Source organism: Saccostrea cucullata, unplaced genomic scaffold (genome assembly GCF_032062105.1).
Source record: "Saccostrea cucullata isolate Sc308-1 unplaced genomic scaffold, CSIRO_AGI_Scuc_v1 ctg7613, whole genome shotgun sequence".
In the NCBI taxonomy this organism is placed as follows: domain Eukaryota; kingdom Metazoa; phylum Mollusca; class Bivalvia; order Ostreida; family Ostreidae; genus Saccostrea; species Saccostrea cuccullata.
The window spans coordinates 19,635-34,316 of record NW_026941222.1 but is presented as its reverse complement, the minus strand read 5'-3'; the positions used below and the strand labels follow the sequence as shown (position 1 = coordinate 34,316).

The 14,682-nt window shown below is 32.0% G+C and overlaps 1 protein-coding gene and 1 long non-coding RNA gene across 2 annotated transcripts; both read right to left on the bottom strand.

Annotated features, from left to right (window-relative positions):
- Positions 1-512: 512 nt before the first annotated feature.
- LOC134257460 (uncharacterized) lies at positions 513-4,227 on the bottom strand. The gene is made up of 4 exons (XM_062740075.1): positions 4,088-4,227; positions 3,845-3,976; positions 3,609-3,659; positions 513-673 (listed from the first exon to the last, which is right to left on the bottom strand). Exons 1-4 carry the CDS (start codon positions 4,212-4,214, stop codon positions 513-515), a joined length of 471 nt encoding a protein of 156 aa, XP_062596059.1. The 5' UTR covers positions 4,215-4,227.
- A 1,085-nt stretch (positions 4,228-5,312) lies between these two features.
- On the bottom strand, positions 5,313-12,789 carry LOC134257458 (uncharacterized). The gene is made up of 3 exons (XR_009989919.1): positions 12,603-12,789; positions 11,107-11,235; positions 5,313-5,439 (listed from the first exon to the last, which is right to left on the bottom strand). It is a non-coding gene; the product is annotated as an uncharacterized LOC134257458 (long non-coding RNA).
- Positions 12,790-14,682: the final 1,893 nt, after the last annotated feature.

Below are 14,682 nucleotides of genomic sequence, written 5' to 3'. Positions count from 1 at the left end.
ATTTAAAGTGGTATAGGCTGAATTTGAAGGATTGGTTGTTGCAACAGTCTCTGAATTTCTTGTCAAACTGTCACTGTTTGTCTCAGAACTCTGCATTCTGTCAGAAAGAGATTAGATCTAAAATATATGGAAAACGATTGTTAAAATTTTAGATATAAAAATTGATTTGTTTTAAATAGTCTCATTAATTTTTTTTATCTATTTGATAATGAAATTTTAAGTACTTAAAAGCATTAGAAATTTTATCGTATTGTCGTTCAGGTAAATCATAAGCTTGCTCTGGATTTAAAGTAGAATATGCTGAATTTGAACGACTGGTTGTTGCAACTGGATCTGAATTTCCTGTCAAGTTGTGAATAGTATCGGCAAGACATTGCATTCTGCAAAAAAAAAAAATAATAATAACTTAACTTAAAGATTATTAATTAAAAGTCTTAAAACAAATAATTCGTACTTTGAATAGATTAATATTCTTATCGATCTTAATCTTAAAAGAATAATATTGATGAATTTTATGATTCTATTTGTAAACAACAAATATGCATTATCATCTTGTACCTTTTATTAGTCTTCATGTTGTGTATAGCTTGCACAATGACGATCACGGTTAATGTAATAACCAATAATCCAAATATAATCAATCCAATCAAAAGTCCCTGATTATGGAATGATGCTGAAAAGTGGGAATGTACAATCATTAAATTTATTTATTGTATGGTATTTGCATTAATAGTTATATATTTACATTTCCAATGTCTTTGTACGAGATAAAGTTAAAAATAGTAAATGTACTTTATTTCCCCATCAATGTATTGCTTCATCAAAAGGAGCGGTTTAAAAAAAATCACGTGCAGGGCGGAATAAATAGCTAGACAGAAGCAGGACTTGGAGCACGTGGATTGGCGGAATCAAAGCATGTAAATACACTGGACAAAATTGCCAACGCACCACCCAAAAAAATACAATTTATACTCAAAAAACTTGTTTTAGATGTATTTCATGTTTAAATAGGTGGCCTTAGTTATAAAATAGACATTTAAATGCCCAAACGGATAAATGGATGCAATGTTAACTGAAGCGTAGCTGATCTTTAGAAATGCTTAAAAATCGTGCTCACGCTTTTTGGAAGAATAAATCGTTACTTTCTTTTTTGTGTTCTTATTATTGTTGCATGCAATCATAAAAACTCACCAAAAAAAAAAACCTACGGGGTATGCGGCGTTTGACCACAGAAGAGCGTGGCAGGGCAGTTGGTTTGGTCTCTGCAGGGTGTTCCTTTAGAGAGGCAAGTTAAAACCTAAATAACGATTGTCAATGATATTCGCTAAAACATGATGTAGCAAGCTTATTTAATGAAAAAAATATCTTTCTAGGTAGCCACAGTGTTAAATAGGCACCACACATCAATTGCAAGATTGTACCGGAAATTCGTGCAAACCGGAAGTGTGAGGGACCGAGAAAGAATTCCAAAGCGCCGGGTAACTACTAGGGGACAAGACAGACACATCGCATTATCTCACCTGAGAGACAAAGGCACCACAGCTGTTGCAACATCAACGATAATCATTGGTAACCATCAACGCAACATCAGTGCGCAAACAGTGCGAAATCGACTTAAAGAGGTTGGTTTGCGGGCAAGACGGCCATTTGTTGGTGTTGTGTTGACTCAAAGACATCGACAGATCCGACTGCAGTGGGCAAGACGACATTTGAGATTTACTCGTGCTGATTGGGCAAATGTCTTATTTACCGACGAGACAAGGTTCAATTTACGGCGTTCAGATGGAAGATTGAGAGTCTATCGCAGGAGAGGCGAAAGGTACAGTGCACCTTGTGTGAAAGAGAAGGGACAGTTAGGAGGAGGGTCTGTAATGATCTGGACGGGGATTTCTTTACATATAAAGACGCAGGCCATAATCGTGAATCAAAATTTGAATGTTCAGAGATATCAGGATCTCATCATTCGTCCTTGCCTAATACCACATTTGCGAGCAAATCGCGGGATGATCTTTATGCAGGACAATGCTCCGTGTCATACTGCAAAGACGACAAGAGAAATGCTGCAGAGGAACAACATCAGGGTTTTAGAATGGTCGCCGTGTAGTCCAGACCTTAACCCAATGGAGAATTTGTGGGACGAGGTGGATAGGCGAATTCGACGACTTCCTGCTCAACGAAATCTTGCAGAACTACAAAGGGACATTTTGAATGAGTGGAACAATGTGCCACAAAGATTTTTACATAATTACATTAATTCAATGAGGCAAAGATGCCTAGCTGTTATCAGAGCAAATGGAGGCCATACAAGATATTGAAGTGTGAATCTCATAATTGGGGGTACCAATGTTTCATAAACTGTGCTCAGCGCAACTGTTCAATAACTTTGCAACAAATCATGTTTTATTTTCTGTATTAAAATAAACTATTAAAATAACATACTAATAAGATTTTAGTGCGTTCAAATTTAAAACAAACAAAGAAATAGTAAGTGGTGCGTTAGCAATTTTGTCTAGTGTATAAGGAATAACTGTCAGATTTTTAAATTTCGAGACGATGATCGATCGATTGGCTTGCGTGACAATTTTGTGCAGAAACGCCTTCCATGTTGTGATGTTTTTTATTATAACATTACGTTATAACATTACGTGTTTGGATTTATACTATATGTTATATAGATACTATATATATATATATATATATATATATATATATATATATATATATATATATATATATATATATATATATATATATATATATATATAGCAAACAAGGTTGGTTACAAACTCGTGGATAATTTTTGCAACTGATTAACAGTTGGCTTACAGCTCCATTTATCAAATCATTCATTTTCAAATCAGCTACATGAATATTAAATCATTGCTCCAGAAATTTTATGTAATTCATTAATAATCCAATGTTCAATTTGTGTGGTTTTTTTTTTTTAAATATGCATACATGTGTATGCATTTTCAGGGATAAAATAGCAAAAAAGGAACATAAGAGAAAATCTAATTACCGTTCAAATAATATTTAACCATAAAGCAATCTTATGATAATATCATACACAAAACTTACCGGTGTAAGGATAAAGCGATAAATATATATTATTATAACAGTAACTTGATCCGAAGGGTCGTATCACGTCGAGTTGACAGGCGCGGATCATTGGATCAAACGAGACGCGAAGCGTCGAGTTTGATCTGATGATCCGCGCCTGTCAACGAGACGTGATACGGCTCTTCGGATCAAGTTACTGTTATAATGATAAATTTATTATATACCCCCTCATAACTAGCAAATTATAGCGAAAGAAAATATTACAGATCAATTCCATAACATTTATCCATAAAACAAAGCATAACAACAAGGGACTTTTTAACGCGCAAGAAAAATAACGTCATATATCTGCGTACTACGTCATCAGTTTCAGAGAGTGGTGATATGGATTCAGAAAACAACATGTTGGTTATCCGAAAAATCGGATCACGACGTCACGTGATAGCGTAAATTCAACAGTAAAACAGGGTGATACACATTAGGTATATAATAAAGTGTTGTATACACCATAAAATAGTCAAATTATGATGTTTAGTGAAAGTCCTTACCTTGTTCTTGATTTAAAAACATTTTTCCTATCGCCTTTCCATTTATTTCCACTGAAATAATGATAAAATATTATTATAAAATAATATTAAAAATATAATTTTACATTGATTAGTTAATGTGAATTCATTTAGTTTATTATTATTAATTGTAAATTAGAGAAAAAAAACTTTACAAAAGAATTATCAAAGAGCGATCCAATATTAATATTTATTGTATATGAATATGCTATATTTACCTGGTTTACAATCAGTCTCATTAACAAGTACGTTCATATCTCGACACGTACATTTTCCATTTTGACATTCTAAGTTTTGTGCAGCATTACACTGTTCATTTCGCTCACAGGTCTGATTGATTTTAAGGTTTCCTGAATGTATTTAAAAAAAAAACTCTTCAATTCATGTCTACCTTAATCGCAAAACTTTATTGAAATAACATATCAGATTTGAATGAAAGAAAATTGGAAGAGTTACACAACCTTCTAAACAGTTTTCTCCAAATCCTAGATATTCTGATTTGCAAACACACATTCCAACGTCGTGATTGCTAAAAATACTACACTCTCTTGTTAAGTCTTTGCACTTTTTCTTCCAGGAAAAACACATAGTATCTACTAAAGCTTCTACAAGAATAAATTAGTGAAATAAAACTATTTAATAAAACAAACAATATTCACCAATTAAGTTGTATAAAAAGCTGTATATATAGGATTATCCATGCCTCGCAAAAGCTAGGGATAAAAACAAATAATTCGTCGGATAAAAAAAATCATCTCCAACTACAAATCCTGAAAGTTTCCTCTCATCCCAGGTTTCAAACATCATTATTTAGGTTTAACACTTCATTTATAGGAACCAACTTTTCCTTATTTCATCATTTTCATACACAATCTCTTGCAACGTTTCAACTGTGAGATATAAAAAAAATCCAATGAGTCATATCCAAGGTATAAACAATATGCATTTAGAATTATCAACGAGTACCGGAAAAAACTTGATAATTGCCCTGGAATACGTGACCCAGTTTGAATTACTGTTATTTTCTTACAGAAAAATTGTAATTTTCTTTTTTTCAAAATTTGACATCCAGCAAGGATGTTAAAAGAAATTCCATTTATGTTCAATCAAATTCAAAAATATGTTTGCTTGCCCTCTCCCGACTCAGGTATAATAATTGGGTCGATAGGTAGGTGTAATTTTTTTTCGGAAAGTTTCAATACATTTGTCTACGCAATGAGAAGAATAAACAGAAAAAATCATGTCCTGGAATGCAAAAAAGAAGTTTTGATTCCTGCCATTCTTAGACAGTCAATCGGGAGAGGGCAACAAAACAAATTTTTTTAAAGGCGGACTTATGATGTAATCGATCGGAAAAGTAATTATATATCTTCATATATTTTTTATACCCATATTTTAATTTCCGTAGTATTTTATTGACAAAAAGAGTTACAAATAATGGTAGCGAATCGGAATTCAGCACAAGAGCACACACAGCTTAGCAATCATATTTTTCAGAAGCAGAAAAAGGTCATTGTTATTTTTAAACTTTACTAAATTTCATATCGTTCGTATAGTTAACAAAAGAAACTCACGAGTAAAAATAGTATTATCCATACCAGGCTTTAAACAATTGTACTTTGAAACGTAGATTTAATTCTTTTTATTTTATTTTTTTAAAATCCTTTTTACAATGTATTATCTGCATAACAACTGTTTCGTAGAGCAACGTATCCCACTCTACATATACAAATAATATTCAGGCAAACGCCGGAGTAGGTTATGTCTCTACACTGAATATCTAATACACATTTACCGCCAACAAGAACAGCAGCTAAATGTATAGCAAAAAACATTATATGAACATTGCATTTATAAATTATTAGGGATGGCAGTTGTTAACCTGTTAATCGATTACTCGGTCGGAACGATGCCAATCGGTTATAAAATCTGTAATCGGTTAGCCGGAAAAATAAAATTTATATAAATTGAACCAATTTTTTGTTATAAATAGATTTAAAAAAACACCTTTGCATAAACATTGATTATTCAGCGTTTTCACATATCCAAGCTGACTTGTGTGTAATTTTGGTTCTCCGGATTGAGATTATAGGGTAATTTGTCATTTTGTGTTTGAAGTGTTAATTACTTTTAAAACACCACGTCGTCACCCTGACAGTCCTGTATTTCTTTAATGACAATTAAATCACCATTGAGAACTGCGAATTAGTATCTTTATTTTTTACAGTTATCTATCGATAAATTGTACTACACAAACTTTGTTAATTAAGTAATGTATTTCAGACTTAGTTTTAATAGAATGAACTTAAGTTTAATCTGCATTGGAAAAATTTCTCAGACATGATTCGTGGTTTTCTTAACTTGTCCCAGTCTATATAGAAACTAAAATAGAATATATGTAAGCTTGCTTTTTTAGAGCAAGAATCAAGACAAATACAATGATTTAACATGTAGACTTTATCAGTCTTCTTGTATATATGAATAGATTAACTTAGGAAAAAGAAAATGCGTATTTTGATACGGTTAACCGGTTAATCGGTCGGAACGTCTTGCGGTTAACCGATTAGCAATTCTGTATTCGATTGCCATCCCTATAAATTATACATATTACACAAGTCAGTTGGCAAAACCCTCACTCCATGATCGGAAGGTCATTTGTTCGACTCACAGCCGCGACTGACCAAAGTCAATAAAAATGTAACAACTGTTTCATTGCCAAGTCGCCAGAGCACTTAACATTTTGAAGTGAAAGTTGCTTGTCTTTTGGGTCAGATTTTCATAAAAACTAGGCCCTGAGGTACTAGTACTGTAGGCGTTGGCATGACAAAAAACCTCTGAATACTCAATGGCCTTGCGTGCCAAGTAAAGGTCTAAATTTGAAGTCCTTTAGTTATGTAAGGTGAAGTCTCTATATAAGAGAAAAACTCTTCAACAGGACGTAAATTACCATACAATCAATCAACAAAATATTGAACACAATTTGGCATATTTTTTTTTCAGTTCTCATTTGGAAACCGAAATGTGTTTAAAGTCTGTGATTGAAAGAAATCAGGCAAATCAAATTCTTGCATAAAAGGTATTATTACCTTATGAAAAAGTTTGGTCTACAACAATATAATTACTAGGCATAGTATGCATTTAAAACATTTATAGCATTGAAAAATTGTGGTTAATTTATTGGATCAATTCGATATTCTGTTACAGTTTGAAAGGATATTATAATAAGCAATTAAAAAGTTTCTGGTCTGCAATAGGGCAGAGACAGTAACTAAATCTTTTAACGGTTTATTCTTCCAAAATCAGCTATAAATTCTTAAAATGTATATAATAATGTCAAATCAAATGATATAAATAATCTCAAAATATGCAAAGAGATGATGTTTCAATCGCTTACATGTAACTAAAACATCACTGCCTGTTGCACTGTGTTAAGAAAAGTCAGAGGCAAAGAGAAATCAAAGAAGATGTATATAAAAAGAAAGAAAGAAAAATCAATGTTGTGAAGTAGAACATGGAAGTAACCCTTTTCTCTGTTTTATTTAAGTCTAGTTGGTCACAAAGGATACGTTACATACAAATATATTATAAAACACCGTTTAATAGGAAAAAATCAAAAATACAGCTCGTATTGCTTTAAGCAAAAGAAGTTTGAATTAAAAACGTTAAACAGGTGTCGGGATTTTTCGTTAAATTTCCACAAATCAATGAAAAATATATATAGAACTTTCTTTGATTCTATACAACTGCACAGTAGTACGAATATTTTGGTTTGTTCTTCAAAAGACTTACTTTGTTCTGTATTTTTCCTATAATTTTCAAGATCATTTTTAGCACGTCATTCTTATTTTTTGAAAAATGTTGCTTCAATACTGCAAGTCTTTGCAAAAAAAAAAAAAATAATAATAATAATAATAATAATAAATAAAAACAAAACTGAAAGCACTTCGTGTTTTAACTAGTTTTAATTGTAAAGGGAACCGTTATACGTTTCTTTTAAAAAATTCATTCTATATTTTCGCAGCATTTTATTGAATGATAAATGAGTATATAATTAAGCATAAAAATAATAAACTAAATCGATTTCAACATAAAAACACGCTCTAGCTAGCAATAATTTTTCATATTATTAGAAAGCAAGAGCTCATCTCTCATTACATCTATCTTTAGTTTAGATTTCATTTTATTTGTCCAGTTGAAAAGAAATCAAAAGTGAAAACAGTATGTTCTCAAACTTGTTCTGGGTATAAAATAATAAATAGGAAATAAATCACAAGTTGTTTTCAATATCATCCATATATTCTTAGAAAAAATTGCAAAATTAAGCGTTTCGAAAATATTTTAAAGCAAAAAAAAAATTAATCGCAAAAATTCTTTTACAATCAGTTACCTGCATACATGTAACAACGGTTTTGTCTTGCAGTATATCCCACTCTACAGGTACATTTCGAATCCAAGCAAACACCAGAGTAGTTTGTGTCTCTACACTGAATATCTGATACACATACACCACCAATAGGAACATAAGCTAAAGATGTAAAATTAAATTCAACACTGCTTTAGAAAAAAATTACATTATACATTCATTGGCATAAACCTAATTTTCTTCAGTTTAGGAATAGAAGATACCTTGCTAATAAACACGATATATTTTTTTCTTAGTTTATATAATTGAATTAATAATTATTGTTACACTAACATGTTTACCCACGGAAATTGAGGTACCCTGCCAAGCGTTTCTGTAAGATACAAGTTGATGGTGCTTAAAAATTCATTCATAAATCTTTTGTTAGTAACTTAAAATGTTACAATATTCTTGTAGCAATTTGACATACACTAATAACAAGCATTTTTGGACGAATTTGCTACAGAGGGGATAGATTAAGATGTTCAGCTGGCCCTTTAACGACTAGTCGAGCATTTTTAATAGTAAATGGTAATGTTTTACGCAAGAGCATGTTCTACGTATAGTTTAAAGTCATCATTTCGTAAGTTCAATGATCGATACAATGACCTTGTCAGCAAATAAAATTTATCATTGGGTCAAATGCTGACTGACGTTATTCATACCAATTGTTATTCCATTATTCATAAACTGAATTGACGACGGATTTTTCCGTTATTTCACAATCACGACAATAAGCACACGGCGGGTGTGACCGGTCAGCAGGGGATGCTCATCCTCCATGGCACCTGATCCCAACTCTGATGGTTCGGAGGTCAGTGTTTGCTCTGCTCTTATTTTGTATTTTTAAATCTGTTATTAATAAACACATACACTTTAAGCACCGGTTCGCGGCGAGAAATATTCGCGATGACGAGGATATCGCGAACTTAGCGAATATTTCTCGCACGCGAATAAAGTTTGGTTTACATTATCTCTATTTTCTTCTTCTTGAAACAAAAGATAGAACCCTCTGTTTCGACGTGTATATATTTTAATGAATTTCTCTAGCAAACTTAAGGCCAAGAAATTATTTAAATGACCTTGTATTTTAGTTGTTGTTAAGCTCTGAAACAAATTATGAACAAAAAGCAAAGTCGGTCCAATACATTCTATGATAAAAGGTAGCGTCATCGAAGGTTGGTGGAGGCAATATAGTTTTATGTGCTGTAATGTTACATCTAAGTAATGTACCAAGCACCTTTTTTAAGTCATCATTACGGTGAACTTAAAATGATTTCTCTAGCAGTAGTTCTGGCGAGATTTGGTGAGACTACAGTGAGAAAGGATAAATTATTCAAGGAAATGTGGCTAGGAAGCGACTAGCACTTGGAGACACGTTAAACAAAAAAGTTCCGTTGCGTTTCATTTTTCACCACCCTATAATATCTAAGAAATGCACCTCAATCTCATTTGAACTCATTCACATTTTAAAAAGTATCCTTTCTGACATTATTTTCTGCAGGTATGTATTAACAAATATCTTTTTAAATACTTGCATAGGACCCATATTTACTTGGTCGGATTATCAAATGAGGTAACAACATGGCTTCAACTGACAGATCAACTGAATGAATATGAGAATTGCATTTTGCATTACTACGGATTCTACACAAATTTTCTATTGGAAAAAAATTCCACAACTTATTAGGCACAAAGAATTTTTTCCAATCATTGCATAATAATCGGCAATCTTTATTTTTTTATTGTATTTTCTATATGCTCACAATTAGAAACAATTCATTTGTTAAATATATTTGGAATTCTAGTTTAAGAAAAGCTTCTCAGCTATAGTAGGAGACGATTTGCGTTCACATTTTGGTAATATCAAAAAAATATTCTGAGGTGGAATCACTGGCCAAAAAACATGTGATCAAGGTCATGACCTGATAAATTATTACTATAATACCTCTACAAGCGATGAAAATACACAGAATAACCTTCTTTCTCTGTGTTCACTTTCCAATTAGCATTAAACTATACATACAGTATACTTTTGACCATGTTATCTTAGAGGTATTATAAATCTTCAGTTCAATATCCTATTCTAATAACATTATCCGCTGATTAATATAACATTGTCTAAAACTTTAAAAGTCTCTCTTAAGGTCATTGGCAAGGCAAGGTTTCCGGAGATAAAAAAATTAATACATATGTTTTTTTTCTACTTAAAAAAGACAGTCATTGAGAGTGATCCCCCGTTTGGAATTCAGCGGTGGAAATAAATAAAACGTATATTACAGTAGTGAAGAAAACCATATGTTTTTTAAACTGACAGAATAAACTATACAGCAAGAAAGAAAAGCAGTGATGGTTTTGTTGTACATTGTGTAATCTAAAGCGGCAGACAGTCAACAGGTTGTAATTTACCATAGTGATGCTGGGAAAGGCAAAGATGTGACATGCTGAACGTGGTGAAGCTAGGAAACCGGATGAGAAGAATTGTTCTATAGTTTGGGTCATGTGAAAGATGTACTGTTTAGTAAAATGAATATAAGTTATAATAAATCCATGCACATATATTTATGAGAATTTGTTTCCAATAACGCTGTAAATTACATAATAAAACTCTTGATCATAATGAATAAGGTAAGTACATGTAACTCAAAATAAAAGAACAGTGCTGGAATTTCTGTGTCTTGTTTCTATATTTGCATTTCAGCCAAAATATATTCCTGTCATCGAAAATACGGATACAGTAATTTATTTAACTTAAAACGTTTAGGAAATAAATAGATTTGAGAGAATTCGTATGGTTAAAAATAGTGTAGGTCCTTTTTATCAACATTTTACATAGGAAATGCATTGAGAATTGTAAAAACATTGATTCGACAAAAGGAAGGCGGGCTTGGTGGGTTAAAAAAACCAGAATTAAACATATTTGGTACCACAAAACCTGTTCAAAAGTTCTTGAAAATTTCTACACTAATGCCAGAAACCTTACCAATGCCCTTAAGAAATTTAGCCACTGAAAAAGATTTAAAACAAGACAAATAATATGCATGTATATTGTTCCTTACTCAGAAAAAAATTACATACCCCTGTAGCAATAACCATTGATTCTGATATGGGATGACTTGCAGTAACAGATACCTATTGCCCCTTGTGAGATACATTCAGCATTCTCCCCACAGTCACCTTCATATTTGCAGAGAACTCTAGAATAAGCTACAAAATGTGGAAATTGTATAATTGGTTGCTTTTAATTTGTAGCGTAAAATTACTCCAATCTGAATCATATTTCAAAAGAAAGATGGGTTAAATATATATGACGTCTTATATGATTAGCTTAAATAAATCTTGACATTCATGTTATTAAAGAATTAAGATATGATGAACATACGAGGGTTGTTAGAAAAGTTCGCGGACACATTGAATTACGGAAAATCTATTGTGTACTGTGAAGCATGACCTATGTCTGAATAAATTCCTACATTTTGTTTATTTGTATGTAAGAAATCAGGTCCATTTACTACAATCTTGAAAATTTACAACGATTTTTACTATGAGGTCATGGGATTCACGGAGCAATCACTTGACGTAAGGCGACGAGACAGCCAGATATCAACCCGTTAAGCTTTGTCGCAGTTCATTAAATCTTTCATTTTTTAAATATTTTCTTATCTTTTTTCTACTGTAAATTTGAATATCTATATCAAGACATGTTACTTTTCTACTATAATGTCTTTTGTACTGACTCGGATATTATTGAGATGTTTGGGAAAAAAGTCTATGCAGTAAATCGATTAGGTATGGAAGCTATGCAAAACCATAAAGGCATAATGTCCATGCAATAAAGGGGTATTGAAATATCGATGGGGTTAATCATTCAAAATGTTAATCCTTACATTCTTATAAAGCTACAACCATTTGAAAACTTTTGTCCTTTGTATGTGTAGGAAATATCCGGCAGCATCTTGCACATTTTAATCTCTTTTTAGACATTTTCCTGTCTGCATACATAAATTTTACGTAGCGCAGTGCTCCATGACGCTCAATAACGTTCCGATTTTTTGCTGTGTTTTTATGTGTTGATCATTTATAAATGGCTATAAAACAGTCATATACCCTCCAATTTGATCCATAATTTCTCCCAGTGATGTTTCATGGATACCTGTGCGACAGGTAAAATATAACAAATCTCTTTGCACTACAATTGTGCAATTTTTAATTTTGATAAAGAATCTATGTGATGTAAACGTGCCAAAATGTAGCATGCTCCGTGAAGCAAGATTTATCAAAATAAAACAGTTGTATATTTTTCAATGAGCACCGGAAAGCACCAAAGTTTTGTATATTTATTGGAAAATAAGTTAAGATTTTATCTGAAAAGTTTGACTGGTTTCTTGAAAATAGCGCGCTCACAATAGAACTTGTCCGCGAACTTTTCTAACACCCCTCGTATATGTGCATTTTGTTAGTTGAAATAGTCAGTAAGGAAATACGAAAACCTTCACACAACGATGACTTTGTATTGAATTGACATAAAATTTGATAATCTTTAAACGCTGTGTTTTAGATCTGTATCTACTTACCATATTTCCAATCTTTACATTCTACATACGTATCCCTAGAATGTATATTGTCGACATCATATGTATCTGAACAGAAATCTGTCAAAGGTAAATATGTCTTTTGGGTCCCGTAGTTCAATACTAGACCAGCTAATCCATACCGAAGCCCTTTCCATATGTTAGGAATGGATACATTACATGGATTAAGGCAGTACCTTTAAACATATGATCATACATTTAGATACAAAACAATACATTGTTTTCATACATGTGCATTTCCAATGATTAATCAAGATAAAACAATATATGATAATGAAAAGATAAAGATTATGGATAAAAAGTCATGAAAGTTATAAAATAAAGTAGATTTCTAGTTTTTTTTTTATCAACATATGGTCGAATACCTGCCGTCTTGAAGGGTAATATTTGCTTCGTCTAAAGAAAAACTGCAGCTACTTTTCGACGCTATAAACTTCATCGGAATGTCCATGCAGAGTCTCCTAAAATAAATGACACGCCTAGTATGACAAGTCATTGAGTTCACGAATATAAAAATGCGAAATACACTGTTTAATACACAAATTTCTTTACACCTACCTACCTACCTACCCACTTGCACACACACTAGTACTTAAAGAACCACACCCTCTCACAAATGCACACACGTACATACACAAACATGTTCAGTTTAAGTAACTACATGTAAGATACAAAAGTACTATAATAGTTTCTTTAAAAAGGAATAGATTTAATTTTATTAATTACAATGTAATCAATTATTCCAACAATTTATAAAATACATGAAATTGTGAAGAAAAATGAACAACCCCCTTATCTTACCTAAATATATCTTAAATTCATATTTAATAAGATAGAGAAATAAAAAGATGTAAGGATATTATTTGAAATGTGTCACTTAATTGTTAATAATTAACATGCATTCATTGTCTATTTATAACTTAAAATTCAAACTCTTTATGCACAGATTGTGATCTAGATTGAAATTCAAAAAATTTGTGGACTAAAATTTATAGAGATGACAAACAGTATTACATTCTCACAAGTCTATTTAAACAATTCAAATCAGGAGTAGAGAAAAATCGGACCAGTCTAGTACATCAGATTGGGATTATGGACCAGTTTAGCCTGCAAAGAAATCTAGCACCCATACATAGTACGACACTACGATAGAATCTTTTTAACAAAGAATGTATGGGTCTCAAATAATAATAGCGAACACAGCGAGCTCAATAGACTAACGTTTATAAGAACAGAGGATATTCAGATTGAAATATGTACATACGTCATACAAATTTTTGCTTGAAACCTTCCCAGATTTCGTTTGCTACAATTAATGTACAAGGATTCCATGCGATAATGGTGGATAAACAAACAACATAAAATGGTTTTGGTTTGCAGAAATCTTAAAAGCAACCAGAAAATACTCAACAATATCTTTTGTTAAAAATTGCACTGTCTTTAGTTTCAACCAGACGCTCAGCTGTCTCCGTAAACCCTGAACAGTCCCCTTACGTCGTGTGACGTCACAACTAGTCTAGATGTCTCGTATAACTTGAGGTGGCTGATCAATGTTTCAATTGTGTTTTTGATGGTACACCTAAATGATCATACCGTAAAACATATCAATTAAAATTAAATCATTAGAAATATCTACTATTATTTATTCAAACGTGTTTCCGACAATCCTTCAAAGAGACCTCTACAGTCAGTTTTTCTTTCACTCAACAATGCGCAATCCTCGGCTGAATCCGCAACGCTCCATATTCAAACAGTGTGGGAGAAGCCCCGAGTTGTCAGTCAACTTTCATCTATTCTTGAATGTCGTTCCCGTTGTATTTTCAAAGTATTAAAATATAACTTTTTATAGTAATCGAATATGATACATTTTAAGTACTGTATTATTATATATAAAGCTAAATGTGTTTCTAGCAATAATCCTTCTGAAGAGCTAAAAGTCAGCCTTTTTTACTGCAATTGAAATTTTATACAATGCATTGTATAACAATAGTTATGATGTACTTTCAAAGAACATAAATATAAGTTTGTGTGGTAACTGTATATTTTACAGTTTCAAAGTGCA

Excerpts from the sequence above, each read along its gene's own strand:
- LOC134257460 (XM_062740075.1), bottom strand. The coding sequence starts at position 4,214 with ATGTGTTTTTCCTGGAAGAAAAAGTGCAAAGACTTAACAAGAGAGTGT. Across the intron at positions 3,660-3,844 it reads TGAGACTGATTGTAAACCAG|TGGAAATAAATGGAAAGGCG; the intron begins GTAAATATAGCA and ends TCATTATTTCAG. Across the intron at positions 674-3,608 it reads GTTTTTAAATCAAGAACAAG|CATCATTCCATAATCAGGGA; the intron begins GTAAGGACTTTC and ends CCCACTTTTCAG.